Source organism: Cupressus sempervirens, chromosome 3 (assembly GCF_028749045.1).
Source record: "Cupressus sempervirens isolate cs-2001-9-10 chromosome 3, ASM2874904v1, whole genome shotgun sequence".
In the NCBI taxonomy this organism is placed as follows: domain Eukaryota; kingdom Viridiplantae; phylum Streptophyta; class Pinopsida; order Cupressales; family Cupressaceae; genus Cupressus; species Cupressus sempervirens.
Window position 1 is genome coordinate 181,133,910 of NC_143120.1, and position 22,781 is coordinate 181,156,690.

Here is a 22,781-nt window from a genome sequence, read left to right on the forward strand (position 1 = left end):
GGAGAAGGAATAGGCACTGCAAATTTATAGTCCCAACCTTATACCTTATGATAAGCAAGAAATGACACATCTTGTTTAGGACACATGGGCTCTACTAGAGTAGGCTAAAAATAATGAAGAGAAAACCCCACGAGACATTAAGGGTTGGTAACTAATGTCTTGGATCATGTTAGTAATGCCCTATTTACGAAATTTAAAGCATTTGTGTATGAACGAAGAGACAACTCCCATGGATGTCACCTAGGGGATGCCTAGCTTAACCCTAAAGAGGTCCGGTTTGGGGATCACGACACTCGTAAAAAAGATTGCCTTGAGTTCTACCTGAACCATCATGGTAGTGGGCCCCAAAGGGGGAAGTGATTGCCCATCATGCATCCTGATGGTTGTAGCACACTTGTCATATTTCGCATGGTTCAAGTCATTGATAGAGAGGACCTCCTTCATGATAAGGTCAAACTTGAGATGAAGGGTCAAGCAAGATGTCTCTAATAGAGATGCAATTGATCAATGTTAGGATATAGAGAAAAGGCTCTCTGCTATATGGTTCATTGAAACGGGTGAAGGTGATGTTTGTTTCTAGTACACTATGGAAAGTGGCGAAATAGGAGTAATGGTCACCATTCTTACGAAGGGTCTGCCAATCGGGAAAAATAGAGAAGCTTGATGTAAGACCCTAGTTTACGTTGTGTTCATCAAAATGTTGAGAAGGAAGAGTGCACTGACTTTGAGACCAATAAAAGTGTCAAGGGATGAACTATCCTTGTGCCACCTCACTTCTGGTAACGCTTTGGTGAGCTAGGGGATCAAGATACTAATATGATAAAGAGATTTGATGAATGCATGTGTGTTTTTACTATATAGGCAAAGTACAAATTGGGGGGGCATGAATCTTGAGAAAATAGAAATAACAACACTAACTGAGATACAAAAATAATAGAGAACAATGTATGTAAAATAGATAAATAACACTATGATAAAACAATAAGAATGATGAGGTAGACTCACTATCTGAGGAAGATCATAATGGTATCAATGAAGCCAACAAAGAATCCAGTTCCTACCTTCAACAAACCTACACATGTGGAAACAAAGAAAAAATGTTGAATGGTTGTTTGGAGATTTGTGTTAGATCTCTAACAACAAATGTGCTAGTAGTGGTTGAAGTACATGATATGCCATTAAGAAATGCAAGAAATGGAGCAAAGAGCTTCCCCTAAATGAGATGGAAGCCAAGTGACAAAGATAATTGCAAACGTGTTGCAAACTATCCCAATGCAATAGAGCTCAAAAACATAATGAGAAAGTTGTGAATATGAAGTGGTGAATGGGGAATAAGTGTGCTTAGATTGTGAAGAAGTGTCTAGATGCAATGTCCCCTTCTAGCTATATACATCATTATAACTATTGATTAGCCTATTAGTGGACCCTCTTAGGCTAGTAGAGACGGATAGAGGGTCACTTCATGCACAAGGGAGATGTCTTTCTGATGGTTTGACTTTTGTAGAGCTCAGTGCCTTCGATTTGGTATGGAGAGATGATTCAGTTTTAGTTGTTTGAGTTTTTCTATTTTTAGCAATTTTTGAGTCATAGAGATGGACCTTGGCTATGTTTAGAAAATGATTTGTTCACATTGGAAATTATTATGCCAACTCCAGTTTCAGATGGGTAAGTCAGATTCATAATATTGAAGAAGTTATTCAATTTTCAGTGGTCATATATTTTATTAAATGGCAAAGGATTTAATTTTAAGTTGTAAATTGACTTTGTATTAAATTACTTAAGTGATGGGTCAAAGTATAATGAAATGGTGCCAAATGAATGTATTGAGTGGAGGAGAAATATTAAATGATATGTCCCAAGTCTAAATCATTAAATTTATTTGTTGATTATACTTATTTATGCATTAAAGAGAGAAATCACAGCTTTCCAAGGAGAAGTCAATTTAGGGTTGGAAAGCTCATTTATGCTTTCTTGGGAAGAAGAAAGGCATCTATTGCTATTTGCAAAATTGATCATTGATGATTTTGAGCTCTGAAAAGGGTTTACAGCTTTACCATTGGAGAACATAGTTCTTCTGTGTGTCTCTATTTGAGCTGGTGAACTATCCAATGAATTTGGAATATTTGAGAGTTTCACCTAGAGACTTTGTTTGTACAGTTTTGGTTTTCAGCAGTAGGGAAGAAAGGAGACAATATCAGTATTGCAGAATAAGGTGGAATAAGTTACAGCTGTTGGTTATCACTCTAATTTGCAGCATCAAACGAGAAATTGCAGGTTACAAACAAATTGGAGCAAATCCATAAGGCCTGCAATTTTGTTAAAAAAATTGAATAAATTATGTGTGGTGCGTGTTTGTGGGTTGAGGGATTGCAGGAGCAAGTTGGATCATTTCAGACATTGCAGAGTTGGAAGAAATAATTTTCTTCAGCAGCTGGAGTACTTTTTCCAGGGTTTTTGTATGCATTTCATAGTCGCTTTTGTGCTTTTTTTCCAATAAAGGATTGTCTGGATTCTTATGTATATTTGATTTGGAAAAAAATTAATAGAAGTTGCAATGGTTGATAATATTGTTTCAGAAGTCAAATTATTGCATATTTGCTTTTAAGTTCTAAAACCCTTAAAAATTAAAAAAATCATAAACTTTCAAACAATAAGTGTGACAAACACTTACAGCGGTTAGTAATTGATTGGGGTTCTTACACAGAGAGAGCCAAAATGAGGTTAAAAGATGGAGATATAATGGCTGGGAATCTAGGCATTAGTGGGTGGAGGAATTGGCCATTATGTTGTAAATTGGTAATGTGTAAGACCTCAACAACACTTTGCACACCTGCAGATTCATGGGATGAGTGTGCATCACACTGATGTCTCTGCGGTGCACACACATCCTGAGCTACCTAGCCACATGGCCAAGATTCCAAACAAGCAGTGGCAAGGCAGAATGGATGCCTGGAGGGTGTTGTGGATTTATATGTTTTAAGTAAGGTAGAGTTGTGGCGTTATGGTAAATTACATAGGGTTGCAAATTTATGACATTACACCATCTAAGTTTATCATAAATTTGTTTTTTTAACTCAAGATTCTAATCTATACTTTTTTGTTGATGAATATAAAATTTATATTTAAAATTTTAATTCTTAACTTTGTAATTTCAAAATTGAGAATCTTGATAGGCTAGTAGTTCACCATCATCCAAGAGGAATTGGAGCATATACTCCATCCACTCAATAAAATGCAGTAGACTACCTTCTAAGAAGGCAGAAGACAAAGACAATGCTTTACAGCTTTACCATTGGAGAATGTAGTTTTTCTATATGTCTCTATTTGAGGCTCCTATGGACAAAGACAATGCTTACAAAAATAAGAGAGAAAGCTTTGGGATGTTGAGCTAGAGCTTGTGGAGTTGGGCGATTCAATTGCCCACCTTGATGCACTTGGAGTTGATGGTGATGGTCATGTGCTACCTAGTGACCATCTGCAGTACCAATGCCAGTGGCACTGTTTGTGCTTCTTGTTTGCCACAGCAGGAGGATTCTGAGTGTTGACATTATTGTTTTTGAACTGAAACATTGATAATGGTGGTGCATTTTGGCATTTTGCTATGTTCTTTTACCATTAGCATAGTGATGTATTATGATCTTATTTGCTGCTGCATATATATTTATATTTATATTTATGTTTTATTTAAAATAAACATGTGTTTGTACGGATGAACCCAAAGTGAACCCTAACCCTTTTTAAATTACTTTGAAGGAATTCAAATCCAAACTGGGACTTCACAACTTAGCTTTATTCCATCTATACAATCAACAGCAGTAGCATTTCCTGAACATTTCCAACCCCTGTAGCAGTCTTACAACCAAGTAAAGAATAATGCACTATTTCAATATAAGAAAGATTTATACTCTGGTCAATCTATACAGTCAATAATATTTCTCAAATATTTGAAATCCCATCATTCTTATTACAACCAAGTAAAGAATAGCACAGTGAACACGACTTTTCTATCTATTACCCAGACCCGGTTGAATCGCACAAGAATTATAGATTAGCCATCAAGCAACATAATTGATAATGCAAATAATAATAGTGCTACAAGAAAGAGGGTGTTCAAATAAGAGAACCGGGAAGGAGATATGAATCACAATAATGTAGATCCCATTCAGGAGCTTTGTATGAACTGTGGTGCAATTGTCCTATCAGAATAGACCAAGGTTTTATCTTATATCATATCAATTACTTATCTATTTCACATCAAATCAAAGAGCAATATTAACAGGAGAGTTTCCAGATTATTTTTTATCCCAGATCTTCTATGGTTGCCAACTTGCCAGTACTAATTTTCTTTCAACTGAAATCATTAGGAAATTAAATTTAAAATCAAGGAAGAGCAAATAGTATGAATACACAGGGAAAGATTTTGTAAGTGCACCCAACCAACCTAAAGCCTTTCTTATTTATAACAAAGTAACTAATGCCAAATGATGACCAGCCAACAAAAAATAGAACAGCGTACTTTCCAATATGCTTTCTATAAAAGATATAACATACATTCTGTAACTATGCAAATGCTTCCCCATTCGTCCAACTTCCCTCTTGAACAACACATCAATGGAGAGAGTTTGAGGTCTCTCATGGCTAGTGAACCTGTGGTGTTTCTCATTTATAATAAAGCAACCAAGCACCCAATGATGAACAGGCAAGAAAAAATAAAGCAGCTACTTTCCAAAATGCTACCTCTAAAAGAAACAGAAAACATCTGGTGACACTGCAATCACTACTACTTCCCATCAATCTCGCATTTGAACAATACATCAATGCAACACAGAGTTTGTTTCTCATGGCTGGTGAACCACAAGCTGAGGTACACCTTCAAACAGCTCCCTTCCAAAATCCATTTATATGTGATTATAACAATAAAACTATATTGCTTTCCTTCACAGTGCACCAAAGTTAAAGAACTGCTAATATATCCCAGGGGCAAAGTTGGGTAGGCCAAAGGCCCAAAGCCCAAGGGCTTCCAACTTCCCTTGTGTAATGCCTCGATAAAAGTTATATATTTGAATATAGATATTGCTTCCTGATGCATAGGTCTAAATTGAATTTATTTATCAAGACGAGCAATTAAAATTAAATTAGGATGCCATTTCAAAACAGAATACACATTCACACACACACATACTGACCTATATTGCAAGGTTTATATATATATATATATAAAGGCATTATAACAGCAGTCTCAAATATAAAAACCATGGGCTATCAATAGCCTTGAGTCTCAAACATGTATCCAGAAGTCTCAAACATCAAAGACAATAGTCCATGAAACTAAGCCTCGTTTGGGCTATCAATATGCAAAGTCTCATAACTATCTGAGTCAGTATCACTCACTGGCAGAAGTGCATGTATGGTCAGTCCCAAATGGTAAACATTTTCAAAGCAAATAAAATACAATCATACAAATATATATATATATATATATAAAATTTCAAAACTCAAGAGTGAAACTTTTTAGGCATAGGATTGAGACTCGGATGTGGCATGCCTTAGAAAATTAAAGAATTGTAACTTTTAATGTATATTTCATTGAATATATTTGATTCTAATACATTTGAATTTAGATAGCTGTTTTGATTCTTGTACATTTGAAATTTGAGTGCATTGTTTTGATTCCCATATGGGGTTATAGAAGCAAACAAAATATAATTATTGTTTTCTATGGCAGGAGATGTCCCCTACTGTTTATGGACAGTTAGCTGTCCTGAAATGTCCCTGAGCCATTTTGGGGATGGCTAGCCGTCTCCAATTAGCAAGGGACATTTTCTGCCATTCAGGCCAATTTATGTTCTCATCGGGGATGGGAGGGGGACCTCCCCTTTGCGTCCTGTCATCCCGGAAACAACGAGGAGGCAGGGGGTTTGGGACAGTGGACACGTACCCATGCAACTTGGTACCGAGTAAACATTGACTGCACTCCCGAATTGACACTACATATGTCATAATGACATTTAATGCACTTAAATGATTATGGCTGATTACAACCCAAGCTATATCAATGACTTCAATGTAATTGATGATAGAAACAAAATAAGGATATGCTTGTCTAACAAGTAACCAGCCCACCCACCCGCCTGCACATGCATACACATGGACACCCACATGCCCATGCACACACCCAACACTCCTAATGCAAATAGTTGTCAAGAACTTGATGGAGATCTAATTTTTCTTGCAATTTTGAACAACCATTTGAATAGTAAAGTTGGAGAAGATTGTTTAAATCAAAAGATTTAAAAAACAGAAGTATTGAAAGATGGGGTTTGGGACACTGGACACGTCCCTGTGCAACCTTGGTACCCACTAAACATTGACTGCACACCTGAATTGACACTACACATGTCATAATGATATTTAATGGACTTAAATGATTATGGCTGATTACAACCCAAGCTATATCAATGACATCAATGTAATTGATGATAGCAACAAAACAAGGATATGCTTGTCCAACAAGTAACCAGCCCACCCACCCGTCTGCACAGGCATACACATGGACACCCACATGTCCATGCACACACCCAACACTCTAATGCAAATAGTTGTCAAGATTTGATACTCATAGTAGAACTTGATGGAGATCTAATTTTTCGTGCAATTTTGGACAGCCATTTGAATAGTAAAAGCTGGAGAAGATTGTTTAAATCAAAAGATTTAAACAGAAGTATTGAAAGACATAAGCCAAATAATACCATATTCTAAAGAGCTATAAAAGAAGCATCAATCAAAATGCCAAGATATGCATTTATTTCAAAGTTGGGACTCTAGAAATGTGTGTAAACTGATTTTTATACTCCTTTTTTCAGCAGCTACATGACATCTCCAAGGAAGCATTTCCTCAAATATTCAAAGAGTTCTCTTACAGAATCAGAGATATAGTTGTTTGCCATAATCGTGTTTGAATCCCATCTAATTAGGAAGGTGAAGTTAATGCATACTGTATCTCTCCACTATGCAGAAAATTACACATGAAATATATATGCCGAGGAACTAGAGTTCAGATTCCAGTTAAAGATTGTGAATTGCCTTTTTCACAGAACATATAACAGATAACCTCTTGGTGAATCATCCGAATGTATATCTTGAGCTGTAAAAATTCTGCAAGACTCTGTTGGTATGCAAGTTGGCAGCAGGTACTCAGCAAACTAATCAAAGTGCTGTGCTGGAAAAGGGCAAATATCCGTACACCTAAATATTTACCCACTCCGAATGAACAGAATGCACTTGACTAGAGCATAATAGTGAATATAGATTAAATATGTATGCACACATATATTATCATAATCTATATTCACCTGAATGCTGACTGCATATGCATTTACCCGATTGCACAATCAAAAAACTGCTATCAAAACTATGGGCTCACAAACTTTGAACCAAGATTGTCTAAAAATCACCACCATATCTGGATACAAAGTTATATGAGTACTGAATGAATGTTAATTCCTTGTAACTTTGACAAGACAAGTGTTCTGATTTTCAGATCAGTCTGATCTGGATGCATGAGTTCCCTTAAGTATTGGTCACTAGAACATATTGTCCCCTCTAGACAGATCGGCATTTTCCTTGTGGCTTTTATAAGCCTTCTTATTTACTAATTTGGTTAGTTAGTTACTAACCATTAGTAACTCTTGAAATGGGCACCAATCTTGAGGAAACAATTATGTTGTTAAATAGGCCAACCTAGAGAGGGAATGGACATGTTCATTCAATGAACATGCCCCTTGAGTTAGGTATAAGGGAGGGCTAGGTTGCAGATTAGAAGACACACTGAAATCTATAAGTCTGCTCTTCTAGCAATCTGCCCAAATAGAATCATATATAGAAATGTAAACATTTGCAGAAGATCCATGACCTTAACAATGAAGACAATATATAACTACACAATTGATCTGGATATCAAGCATTTACTAGAATGAACCCCTAAACCTATTAATTCTGTAATTTATTAATCATGCTGATCTGACAGTACAGATCGTACAGATCAGAGTATGAAATCTATGCCTTTCTTGTGATAGGCTATATATACAATTGCCTTGTCTTAGTAAGGCATCCGTGTCTCCCTTGGGTTAATTAGATAAGTCCAACTTGTTTTTAATTAGTGAGGATAAATACTAACAAATGCCTTTTCCCTTGAGTGCTGATTCTGGAAAGACTAATCATGGCCGACCTAGATAGGGACATGTCTCTTAGAGAGACATGCACTTTGGTTGCATATTTATATAGGATGGGAATGTAGTTAAAGGACACACAAAAATAGATCAAGTCTGCTCCTTTAAGCAATTCTGCCTATACGAATTATTGCAGAGATAAAACAATTTTCAGAACAGCATTTAATATTCTGACAACACCTCCTACATTCAGAAGAGAAAGAAGATCATCTACAGCAAGGTGAAAAGATACTATCTAAGTCTGATTCAAGTTCAGAATTTGTAGAAACTTTACATGGTATCAGAGCCAGGGTCTCAAACCTAGGCTTTGCAAATTAAATAATCAGACTTGATATATGTCTAGCATCATTCTCCTATCTTCAACGGCATACACAATTAGACCCGAGGACAGGTTTGATGGGAAATAACACTTTGATGCTTGGAAATTCAGAATCATGATGATTCTTGAAGAAAATGATGTAAAACAATTTGTTGATTCAACATCCAGACAACCTGCTGTTGAACCTCATAAAACTATCTGGAGTAAAGGAAATAGAAAAGCCATACAGATCATATTAGATGGAGTGAAAATTCATATAGTACTCATGCTAACGAAACATCAAACAACATATGATATGATGAATGCATTATTAAATGCATATGAGGTTAACAATGCAACCAAAGTTCTCGCACTGAAAAGGTAACTAAATCATATACAAATAAAGAAGGGAGAATCGATGAATTCTTACTTCTTAAGGATTGCCAGTCTAAGAGATGAACTTGCAAGTATAGGAACCTTCATTAATGACACGAATCTAACACTGATTGCTATAGATGGATTACCAGATTCATGGGAAACATTCACACAAGGAGTAAGTGCCAGAGGCAAACTTCCTGACTTCAATAGACTTAAAGGAGACTGTCTTCAGGAAGAATCCAAAAAACTTAAGAAAGGGGGAAAGTTGAAAAGTGAAGATGAAGAACTTCATGTTCTTAATACAAATTCCTATGAAGGCAAGAAGAAGCACTTCAAGAAGAAAAAGGGTAATCAAAAGAATGACAAACCAAAGAAAAATCTATCCAAAATAAAATGTTTCGAATGCAAAAAGTTTGGACACTACAAATCTAATTGCCTAGAGAATTCTAAACAGCAAGTGTACTGTACAAACATTTTTAAGGAAGAAGATAACTATAATCCTGAGAATCGTGTATTGTATTTGGCACTATCAAATGAAGTCTCAAGTAAAGCATGGGTGATTGATAGTGGATCATCTCAACATATTACAAGATACAAAGAAGCACTATATTCTATTTAGAAAAGGCTAATGGTAAAGTCACCATCGGTGATAATTCAACACATTTCGTCAAAGGAATTGGAAATTGCACCTTGAAACTAAAGTCAGGTAGTTCTCTTCTTTTCAAAGGAGTACTCTATGTACCAAGAATAAAAAGGAATCTAATCTCAGTTACAACACTTGAAGATGATAGACATAATGTTGCATTTAAGGATAGTAAAGTAATAACCTAGGCTAAGAACTCCTCATTTAAAAAAGCAAAATTGATTGGTCAAAGAAAGGGTATTTGTATGAATTAAATTCAAAACCTAGTTGACCCATTTAAGCCTTAACTCATGAAGCTGCTGATATAAACAAAATATGGCACAAAAGATTAGGACATCTAAATTACAAAACCTTATCTACTATGGAGAAGATGGCTATTGGTTTACCTAAGTTAAATAAAGATCATTCAAGCATATGCAAAGGATGCGCTTTAGGTAAGAACACCAAAAGTCCATTTCATGATAGCACTAGAAAAACTAAAAATATTTTGGAATTAATCCACTCAGATTTATGTGGATCTATGTCTATTCTTTCTCTTGGAGGATGGTACTATATACTTTTTATAGATAACTTCTCTAGGAAAACTTGGATTTACTTTTTAAAATGTGAAGAATCATAAGAAATCCTTAAGAGATTTAAAGAATTTAAAACCTTAACTGAAAACTTATCAGGACATAAAATTAAAACTCTTAGGACTAATAATGGAGGGGAATACACCTCAGATTTGTTTAAAGAGTTTTGTAAAGAAACATGAATTAAGAGGGAGTATGTTGTTCCTTATAACCCACAACAAAACGGGGTAGTAGAAAGGAAGAATAGGACAATTATAGAAGCTGCAAGAGCTATGATATTTGATCAAAATCTAGAATATTATCTTTGGGCATAAGCCTCCTGTATTGCTATTTATATTCAAAATAGAAGTCCTCACTCCTACCTTAGAGATAAAACTCCTGAAGAAGTCTTTACTAAGGTTAAACCCAATATAAGTAACTTTAGGATTTTTGGGTGCCCTATATATATACATGTTCCAAAAGAAAAGAGAACTAAGTTAGAACCCTCTGGGAGGAAAGGTATTTTTGTAGGGTATAGTGAAACATCTAAAGCATATGGGATTTTTATACCTGGTCAGAAAAATATTCAACTTAGTAGGGATGTAATTTTTGAAGAAGATTTAGCATTCAAAAGAGTCCTAAGTTCTAAGATCCCTCTCCCTTACCTAGTTCTGAAAGAAATATTGAATCCGAGTCTCGGAGGGAGAATATTGAAGAAATTGAAGATGAAATTCAAAATCTCAATCTTGAAAAAACTCGAAATTCTAAGAAAAGACCACTTTGGGCCATTAAGAGAGTAGAGAAAGCACAAGACTTCCTTGCACCATCTAGAACAATCAGAGAAAGCAAAAGACCCAAAAGATTTTCTAGATATACAACTAACATGAATGATTTGTCTAAATTAGAACCAACTAATGTTTCAGATGTTGTTAAACATATAGCTTGGAAGGGTGCTATGACAGAAGAATACCAATCAGTTATGAAGAATGATGTTTGGGAAATTGTTCCTAGACCTGAAGGAAAATCTGTTGTCTCTTCCAAGTGGAGATTTAAAATAAAGCATGTTGCTGATGGTGGCATTGAAAAATATAAAGTCAGATTTGTAGCTAGGGGGTTCTCTCAGAAAGGAGGGATTGATTATGAAGAAATAGTTGCTCCTGTTGCCAGATACACCTCTGTAAGAGCAGTCCTAGCTATTGCAGCATCGAAGGGATGGAAAGTACATCAGATGGATGTAAAAACAACATTTCTGAATGAAAAGATTACAAAAGAGGTATATTTGGAGCAACCTAAAGGATTTGAAACTCATGACCCTAAAGTTTTTGTTTGTAGGCTCGAGAAAGCTCTCTATGGGCTTAAACAGGCTCCAAGGGCTTGGTATGAAAGAATTGATAAATATCTCACCAGCTTAGGATTCTTCAAAAATGAAGCTGATCCAAATCTATATTATAAAAGAGATAAAGATGATCTCTCTACAGATAGATGATTGGGTCACTTACGTACTTGGTAAATACAAGACCTGATATTTGCTATGTTGTTAATGCCTTAAGCAGTTTATGTGTGAGCCAAAGGAGATTCACCTAGTTGCAGTCAAACACATTATGAGATACTTACAAGGCACTCTTAACCTTGGGCTCAAATATGAGAAAGTTGACTTGGATTTACATGGATTCACAGACTCAGATTGGGGTGGAAGTGTTAAGGATATAAAAAGTACTTCAGGATGTTGTTTCAATTTAGGATCAGCAATGATATCATGGATATGCAGAAAAGAGTCTTCAATAGCACAAAGTTCCATAGAAGCCGAATACATTGCAGCAACGATGACCTCTTGGGAAGCAATTTGGCTTAGAAAGTTACTTGTGGGATTATTTGGTCAAGCCATGAATCCTACGATTATTCATTGTGATAATTAGAGTTCCACAAAGCTTTCTGTGATTCCAGTTTTTCATGACAGGTCCAAGCATATTGAAATTCCTTACCATTATGTTAGAGATATGGTAGATAGGAATACTGCAAAATTAGAATACATTTGTACTATAGATTAGACGATAGATATTCTCACTAAACCTCTCGCTCGAGTGAAGATAGATCACTTCAGGAAAAGACTTGGTATGGTTGAATTGTAATTCATTTGTACTCTTTAAATTATTAATAAAATAATTTTATTGTTAGGCTATTGACTATTAGGGGCTCCACCATTTGTATTCATTATTTTAGAGGTGATGATCTCTGAGATAATGAACACTTGTATGAATGACATTATGAGAGATGATGATCTCTTAGATAATGTGCTAAACAATAGAGTTCTACTGTAAGATCTAGATGAGTTCAAGATCACATTGTGATGTAGACATTGCTATGTCTATAAGTCACAATTTGGATAAAGGAAGAATTTTATTATTCTCCGGAGTTTATCCTGTGTTCTAGTAGATCTTAACTCAGGATCATGTTGTGAAATAGGAATGCCAGTACCTATGAGTCACAACTTGGATAAATGAAGAATTCAATTATTCTCCGGATTTTATCCTATATATTGTATTCTTTGCAATACTATTATTAGTAGTATCAGTGATATATCATATCACAGGTTTAGTAATATGACATAGTATCATGTGTTCATGGCACCACATACTTTGAAGATTCAGATAGATATAGAGTATCAATCTATGCTTATTCATCTTAATTGATGATGCTAGATATGTTATCTCTCAGTATGATTATTAAGTTAAGAGGGAGTGTTAATTCTGTAACTTATTAATCATGTTGATCTTACAGTACAGCTCGTACGGATCAGAGTATGAAATCTATGCCTTTCTTGTGATAGGCTATATATACAATTGCCTTGCCTTAGTAAGGTATCCATGTCTCTTTTGGGTTAATTAGATAAGTCCAACCTGTCTTTAATTAGTTAGGATAAACACTAACTAATGAATTTTCCCTTGAGCGCCGATTCTGAAAAGACTAATTATGGCCGACCTAGATAGGGACATGTCTCTTAGAGAGACATGCCCTTTGGTTGCATATTTATATAGGATGGGAATGTAGTTAAAGGACACACAAAAATAGATCAAGTCTGCTCCTTTAAGCAATTCTGCCTATACGAATTATTGCAGAGATAAAACAATTTTAAGAACAGCATTTAATATTCAGATAACACCTCCTAAATTCAGAAGAGAAAGAAGATCATCTACAGCAAGGTTAAAAGATACTATCCAACTTTGATTCAAGTTCAGAATTTGCAGAAACTTTACAGAACCAAGGAAAATTACCATCACAGTAATGCTAGTCAGAATAAAATATATGAATGACATGAGAGTTTTGGTTTCCAAGATATGAAAAAGAGATTGCCTAGAAAAATGAAGAGACACCAAGTAACATCACCCAACAGCCGTTACACACCATACATGGCAGCAAGAATATGAGTCGATGGCTCCATGCTATGATCTCTATAGAAGGTACGAGCAATACAAAAACTGACGGCATCACCAATTATGTTTGCATGTTCCAGCATGGACAATGAATGAGATTCATGACAAATATGATACCGCGAGCCATACTGAACTTGAAGTAAAAGAAAACAAGAGATGAGATGTTGAAATCCTCACCCGAATATTAATCGACAGGTGTGACAAAGGAAGATGAATACTCAAGCCAATGGTGAGGGGGTGATGCCACCAAGAAATGTAACGAGACTACCATAAAAAAAGGAAATGAAGGTCAGATGCAATGAACAATAGAAAGGGAAATAAGAATGACGGCTACCAAGACAGTGATCATGCTAACCCTGCGTTTACAAAGCCAATACCACAAAAGATGATTAAAGTAAAGAGAATTAACTAATACAGAGACATGCTTTGTTTGTTAAATTGATTAATTCAAGGAGTTCGATTATAGAAAAGGAAGGAGATATAACTCTTTGAAAAGTCATATCCTTTTATATTATTAAATATAAATAAGAAGTGTGTTATCTACATAGAGGGAGAACAGATTCAGAATAAATAAGAAGTCAGAGCGAAAAGATTTAAAAGCTTGAGCAGTGAAGGAGATATATGGGAAAAAATAAATATTTTATGCAGTTAATGATACTCGATATTGTAAATAAGTAAAGACCATTTGTAGTCATTTTTTCAAATTTAATGTAAGAGCCCTGTTTTGCTTATTTATCTTGAAAATTGATGTTCAGAATTTTCTCGCAGATTTATCTTTGAATTTTTTTATTTGAATACAAGTCTTTGATCATCAGAAGTTGCATACAAAATGTTGTCTAGTTGGTTTTCCCAAAGAAACTAAATCCAACTAGACTAAGGTTTGTGTTGAAGCTTCAGTTTATAAAGCAGTGGATGATGTAAGTACTGTCATCTCAGGGTTGTATATAAGGATCTGAAGAAGTTTGACTCTATTTGCCCAAGGTAGAATAAGGGACTGGTCTGCATTTTATGGTGTGAAAGTGGGTTAAAAGTCTTGAAGTTCGATATTCCATCGTATCCATAACTCATAAACACTACTACCTTCATTCAAATAATATCCATTTCATAAGTAAATATGTCAAACACCTAATAACCTTTATATTGATTGAGTTTGAGGATTTTGCCAACCTATAACCTAAGAAGCTTAAATTCGCTATAGAAAAACCTTTGAACCAAGCAATCAGGGTTGGTGAAGGTATACCTGCTTAGGTGTAGCGAAGCCTAAAGTGTAGGAGAATTGAAGTCATTCCATTGGCCAGAATTAATTGGATAATCCTACTGGAGAATTGACAAAGCTCTTGGATTTCCAATCTGTGGTTTTGGTAACCAACAAAACATACGAGCCAAAGTTAAAGGAAAAAAGATCATGTTAAAAAAATTTAAATGAGGTAATACATCCTCCCCCCATTGGGGCTGTAAGCAGTAATCTTGAAACTCAAATTCGGGCTCTTTTCTCATTTGTCTAAGACTCCTGTATCTAAATCAATCTCCATTCTTGAAGTCCTTTAAGCTAGCCTCTTCCATTAATGAGACGCAGTTGGTGACCTCAAAAAGTAAAGCTTTCCAGTACAAATTAAAAACATGCATTTGAAATTATAAGAGTTTGTCTCCTTGAAAAGTCATTTTCAATATTGAAAATGACTTTTTGCCAAATCCGAGTTGGAGAAGCTGTCATCTCATTATACATGGACAAACTACATGCCACTTGTGTATGTCTTCAACTCTCTCAAGCACCAGCTAGTTACTAAGACAATTAGATGGGTGCAATGTCCAACACCCCAAAATGGTTAGAGGCAAGGTTGAATTTGGACATCCCATTATTTGATTGTTCTTGATAAAGGCTTTTCAGGCAGCTAATATCTTTTGACATTTGCTGTATATTCATTTTTTTAGTTTTGATTTACTTTATAGTCATTTTTGCTTTAATTTTCTTTGTATTACTTGAGAAAATATTAATTTGGAAAAAATAAAAATAAATGCTGAGGCTACTTTGGCAAAAATATTAATTCAATGCAATTGACAAGCTTACAAACTGAGGTAATCCCGTTTATCCAATGCCTCATAATAACCTACTGCTAAAATATCAAATGCGGGGAATTTTTGAGGTTAATAATCCAATCGAGCACGGTAAAGTATGTGTTCATCCAGCATGATAATCATCATAGAATAGATGAAATTACGTGATTAAATAAAGTGGTTTTTCTTTGTCTTCTGTTGCTGACAGTCCCATGGACCTTGTTTTGGGTGGGTCATGTGTTTTTTCATCCTTGGTTGGGAAGCTTTCTATTGCAAGAATATCCTCTCTTTGTTTGTAGCAAGATAAATGTTCATATAGAAAAAAGTTTCACCTGATTCTATCATGCACATAATTTCAGTCATCACTTAGACGATAATTGTTACTCAGCTGGTGATGCATAGAAGGTAAACCTATAATCTAGAGAGGAAAAAATGTAGTCAATAACGTGAGTGTCAAGAATGTGAAGATTTAAATGGTTAATTGATGCGAGTGTCAAGATTCTATTATGCTTGGGTAGCTTTTTTGTTTACTCAGCTGGTAATGCTTAGAAGGTAAACCTATAATCTAGAGAGGAAAATGTGGTCAATAACGTGAGTGTCAAGAATGTAAAGAGTTAAATGGTTAATTGACGTGAGTGTGAAGATTCTATTATGCTTGGGTTCCTTTTTTGTTTGCTTATAGCCATAATCAGTTTTATGAAGTTGTCTATATTGAATTTATATATATTATTTCAGCATGCTTTCTCTAAAATGAAGGATCCCATGTTTACCAATAAATTAGACCTGTATCAGTTGTGAAAGGGTGATTTTACTGATAACATAATTTTGTTGCAGGTTCCATATCAGAACAAGCTGATCGATGTGTCTATGCTAACACCTGGTGAGGTTGATTGGGTGAATAAGTACCATATTGCATGCCGTGCAAAACTGAGTCTATACTTGCAAGGAGAAAACTTAGAATGGCTTGAAAAAGCTACAGAGGTGTTATCATGTTAAAGATCTGCTATCTAGTTAAAGATAATATTTTTGATTATGTTTTATATTTGTCAGATTACATATATCTAAAACCATTTAAATGGTCCCTTCTTGAGGAACTGTTTATATATATTGTTGCATAAGCTAAATGTATACTCGATTATTTTGAAGGAGAATTTTTCAATATCTATGAACTACAAAAGGAACTGGAGTACATGGATGGTATTGTAGACTAACCACCTATCCTTTCCTTTTTATTATCATTTTCTTTGATTTTTCATCGTCAAAGCACATATGAAATGAAAGCCTCTTCATAATTACTTAGTAGACTTTGCCCTTACTTGAACATGCAACTAGTATTCATCAAGTTATATGCAAATAGTATTTTTCGGTAGTGTTTGTCAGAGGAGGGTTTGTGAAATCAAAGGGGATTGCACTACTAGTAGCAAGAGGTGGAGTCGAGTCTGTAGAAACAAGAGTGCTACCTTAGGGGGAGTTATTATTAGCTTGTTAAGAATTATCAAAGGAATAATAATAGGATGGGATAGTCAAATGATCATAGAGAAGCACCGTTAACATCAAAAAGGGTGCTGTCATAATCTTGCGATTGAGTTGTACGTATATCCTTAACCATGAGAACCACATCCCTCAAAATCGTTGTTGAGATGTCAATGTTATCTAGAATGTGAGTGAAGGTAGAGGCACATAATTGACATAGCCTCATCCACCTTTAAAAAATGACCAATAGACTTTCTAAATGCCTCAAAGTTAGAAGTCTTCCCAAAATAGAAATTTTTAAGAGCCGAACCCATATTGGACACCTATTGAGTGGTTTATAAGAGGGTTAAAGGAGTCCTAGGGTTTAGTTGAGAGAGAGAGGAATTCCCCAAGCCCCATAACTTACTGAGCACCAAATCTTGGTCTTTAGAAAAAAATAAATAAAACAATAAAAATAGCCATTGCACAAGGTGTTAGGATTACTTTAGACAAAAAATAACATGGAAATATAGCCAATATCACAAAGGAATAAAGCACACATAAATGAAACATAATACACAAATTCAATGCGGTTACCTAATCTTGGGCTATGTCCACCAAACATAGGCCAATATTATTATCCAATATCTTAACCTGTTACAATCTTCAATCTCTCTTATAGCTCCATATTGCTGCAAGAAACTCTATATTTTCTTTAGAAAACCCTATCCTTAAGCCAATATTTCATGACTTATGTCACCTTGATGAGTTAGCCTTGGTAAATTGTTGACAAGCTAATAAAAAAAATCAAGGCGATGTGTCGAAGCCCATGCATGGAAAGTGTACAATATTTGCCTAACTAGTCACCACAAATCAACACAAGGGAAAAGCTCAATGTTACTAGAGACTAAGGATCTTCAAGAATCAGGGAGTCAATGATGCAGATACATGGGGGATGTCTTGATGTTCTGACACAAAAAGATGTCGAGATTTCTTCTTTGAAGTAATAGTTGTAATAGGTTTGACAATGTGAGCAAAACTTTGTCTACTAATAAAAGCTTTTGGAGGGGGGTGGGAAACTCTTCCAGTAGCCACAACTTTCAAATTGCCAATAATAGGATGTGGAGCAGACACCACCATGGGAAAAGAGGGTCCATGTCGAGCCCTACACAACCCATTAGAAATGGTGATAATAATGTGCAACTAGATCGCTCATAAGGCCGAAGGGTAGAGTAGCTGCCCCACCACGAACAAAAAGACCTCAAACTCAAATTTCTTGTATGGGTGGGAATGTATGTTAGCATGACAACACATTTATTATTGCATTAGTAATAAAGTTAGAATTAGGTTCAAATCATAATAAGATATGTAGTTGTCAAAATTAGTATATGAATGTTACATGGAGGTAAGCTTATGAAAATTAATATAAATTTTCCATATTTGGTGTTCTATATAGATGACTATGTTGAGTATGACACCCATGCTTGTGTTAAGATCTTTTAGCTATATTACCATGTATGTCCACAATTGGGATTGCCACTTATTAATTCTTTTATGCATAATATTGGAATATGTGATATGCTCATGCTACGAAATAAAACTATGATTCATTTGCATCAACATTTAAAGTTTTTGTAATAAATGTATTTAACCAATAACATTTATGATGTTTGTGGGGAAGTTAACATTGGGAGTAAACCATGAGTTTGCAAATCAATCAAAATGTAAGATTGTTTTAGCTAGTTAATTTGAATAAAAGTTATAGGTGATTGGAATATTACAAGATGAACAATAGTATATAATAAGAAAAACCATCTAGAAATAACTAGCTTACAATTTGTACCCAAATTTTTTATAATTGCTGAGTTAGTTTGAGTGAAATTCATAAGTAGCTTTTCTTACTAATAAGTAACATTGCTCATTAGGATTGAACTTTATACATAGAAACCATTCTCAATATAGATCAAGCTACTTAGAAAACATGCTTTAGATTAATAAATGAGATTAATACATAAATACGTAAATTACATGCTGATGTAAGAGATAGGGGTGTCAAGAAATTGATGACACATTCGTTTTTGGAAGTTTATTAAACATTTAACATGATATATATATATATATATATATATATATCCACAATTCACTTATAACGAGAGAAAATAAGATGGTATAATTGTTTATAAGTTTTAAGTTTTCAATCAGCTCTTCTTTAAGTGGTTTCAAATTGGTGTAAAGGTTTGAAGCTCCATTAGATTAAATCAATAAAAAGAGTATTCTACCTACAAATTTAAATGATATATTAAGGTCTCTACCAAGTCTGATACCAATATGTGTACGAAATTCCATTGAGGCAAGCATTCCATAAAAGGGTTTTTGTTTTTATATTTAAACATGTAATCTTCACTTCAAAATATTTGCATGCTTTTGCCTTTAGGCTTGCTCAAGTTATATATTTTAAGTCAATCAACAACCATTTGAAGTTTCTATCTAAGCTTATTCCATCTAAGAAAAAAGTCACTTTGAACTCTCCAAATTATGTTATGGTAATTCCCTTTACTTTGTTGAAGGAGTTTATAAGAACGATAATTGGAATTTATATTAAAAAATCTGTATAAAATAACACATCCAATAAAAAAATGACAACTCCTTCTACTTTGTTGAAGGGGTTTCTAAGAACAATAATTGTGTTTTATATAAAAAAAATTTGTATAAAATAACACATCCAATAAAAATATAGAATGTTTATATCATTTTTAAGAATCTTTCTTAATGATTCTAAAAAATTACATGATTCTTTTTAATCTAACTCTTTTTTCCATTTATTATCTATCAATAATTATTAATCTTTGAAAAAGAAAATGTTGAACTCATGCCTTCTACAAGAAAATGTTTGAATAAGAGAACATTGGATATAAAAAAGCTTCAGTTGTTAAATTAATATGATTTAATATACAAATCAGTATTCCTTATTAGAACGTATTTTTGCTACACATTAAATTTATGATAGAATATAATAAATGTTTTAAAATATATATTAATTAATGAGCTATCATCCTTTTGTAGATCACATCCAGTTAAAAAGTGACAACTACTTTGTTGAAGGGGTTTCTAAGAACAATAATTGTAATTTATATTATTATTTTTGTATAAAATAACACATCCAATAAAAATATAGAATGTTTATATCAATGTTTTGTCTTTCTTAATAATTTTAAAATAACACATGATTCTTTTTAATCCAACTCTTTTTTTCATTATTGATCTATCAATAATTATTAATCTTTTGAAAAAGAAAATGTTGAACTTGTTGAAATTATAAACAATCATGCCTTCGACAAGAAAACATTTGAATAAGAGAACATCGGTTATAAAAATGATTTGTTGAATTAATATGATTTAATATACAAATCAATATTCCTTATTACAACGTAATTTTGCAACACATTAAATTTATGATAGAATATAATAAATATTTTAAACAATATATTAAATAATGAGCTATCATCTTTTTGTAGATTGGGAACCAATATAATGAAATTGATCATATGTATAATATTAAATAATCAATTATAAAAGTAATTAATGAATAACTCATACTATATAAACTTAAATAAAGTGAACGTATAAATAATATTTACATAAACAAATATCCGATTGAGTTGAATTCCTCTGTTGATGAAATAAAATAATAAAGAGTTTTTGAAATAAAATAATAAAAAGTTTTACCTTAAGGCATTTTTTTTTCTCAAGATGTGATATCTTGCATACCGCATCACTTAGCATTAGAACACATGAAAATTGGTTAACAATGATCGGACTCTAGGATTCTTTATGCTTACTTTCATAAGCTTTCTTCCTCAAAGCATACCACTTGTGACATTTTGATTTATTTAACCCTGGTATATTCTGCTTAAGGCATCGGATTTCATCATAGTTACAATAATCTATTCTAATGTGTTATTATGTTTGCATTATACTAAGAAACAAACGTGATACATGAAAATCACTTATTCATTTCAAACCAATCAATCAACACAAGTTACTCTTGCAAATTTCACTCCATTTTGAGCCGACTTAACAAAAAACTAGTATCATTCCATCTTTTGGGTATACTATACAATAAGCTGTATTAGTATAGACTCCCATGGCGATATGAAATTAATCAGATAATGTACACATTTGCATTTAAAGGTACAAATAACGTGGTTGTGATATTTCACATCTTCATTGTGATAATACAGTGGAAGAGACATATAGTGACAACATTATTAAAAACAACAATGAGAATAATGAGGAAGAATCTTAGTAGACATAAAGTATGTTTAGGCAGATGCTATCCACGCAAATAAAGGAGCAACAACCATTGCATTTTTCTTTTATGTCCTGCCGCCCATCTCTCCACCTCTTCAATTATTTTGGTTGATTGGCAGATGGTGAGAATGACTAACATTTTAGGGCACTGCACTTATGCATTACTACTATACGAATATTCTGTCTTTTTTTCACTTCCTACATAGAGGGTATGTTGCTTGTAATGTGGGGTTTTAGATAACAAATGAGTAATGTAAAAATGACTATGTTCAGGTCAATTCTAGTATAATGTTGATATAGGTCATAAAAATTGGATAATTGATGACAACTTTTCTTTATAAGGATAGGTATAATATTATTTTTGGTTGTTTAATTATAACTAGTGAGTGGGCCCAACAATCTTGTTAGTTGGTATGGGAAATTAGTGAGTTCAACAATCTTGACAAAATGTTCTATTGGTTAACTTTGACTTTGGTAAAGCTTACAATAGAACAAGATAGAGATTTATCTTTAAAATACTGGAATGGTTGGGTTTTGGTTAAAAAATGTGCAACGATGTACACATGCTTTCTAGATGTCAATGCTTAGTTAGTTATTAGTAACTCACTTTTTGACTCTTTCCCTCATCAATGCTTATTTAGATAGGACCGACCTTTGACTCCCATGCTCTATGTTTTGTTTGTGGATGCTCTTGGTTGTTTTTGGCATACATATAGACAAATGAATTTGTTAAATGCCATTTCCATTCCTAATAACATGCTTGTTCTAAGTGAACATGAATTAAACTATATGCTTGAGATTTTAAGTATGTATTTCTTAGGTCTAGGCTCGTGGATTGCATAAGAAAAGATTGAATCCCATTTAATATAGTATGATCTTGTTTCAAATTGGATTTCTAAATAATGGAAAGACATTAATCATGGATAGATTGCTCATTATTTGGACATTCTTTTTGGTCTTGGTGTTGATATGTGAGTGGAGTTCATTTATTGTTAAACCAAAAAAAAGTTTTGGAATCAGGAAAATCTTTTTTGTCATCGATTGACAAGGTTTGAGCAGAATATTCCTTTCTTTTCATGTTTTTTTTATCATCTTTGATGCCATCTAAGAAATGGATATAGGGATCTAAATAAAACCATCTTTCAATTTCTTTGTGCAAAATGTGATAGAAAGCTTGGATTTAGTTCTACATCTTGGCTTTATTGTATTCAACTAAAATCCAAGGGTGGCTTCAATTTATTGAGACCCAAGAATCAAGTCATTTGTCTTTATGCTAAATGGATTATCAAGGTCATTTTTGGAGATGAATCTTGGATTTTTTTGGTTTGACATTGCATTTATCTTGTTGATGTTATAAAAAGAAATGATAAATATGTTAGTTGAATCAATATAATCCTCATTTCTTTATATATTTCTTTGAGGACATCTTTTCCT

General features: G+C 33.7%; 1 protein-coding gene across 1 annotated transcript in view; it reads left to right on the forward strand.

Annotated features, from left to right (window-relative positions):
* APP1 (aminopeptidase P1) overlaps nt 1–16,761 on the forward strand; it is a 200,027-nt gene extending 183,266 nt beyond the window's left edge. The window contains exon 16 of the mRNA XM_089818888.1: nt 16,419–16,761. Coding sequence (XP_089675014.1) covers nt 16,419–16,580 — 162 coding nt within the window. The 3' untranslated portion in view covers nt 16,581–16,761. The remainder of the gene's footprint in view (nt 1–16,418) is intronic.
* The last annotated feature ends 6,020 nt before the right edge of the window (nt 16,762–22,781 follow it).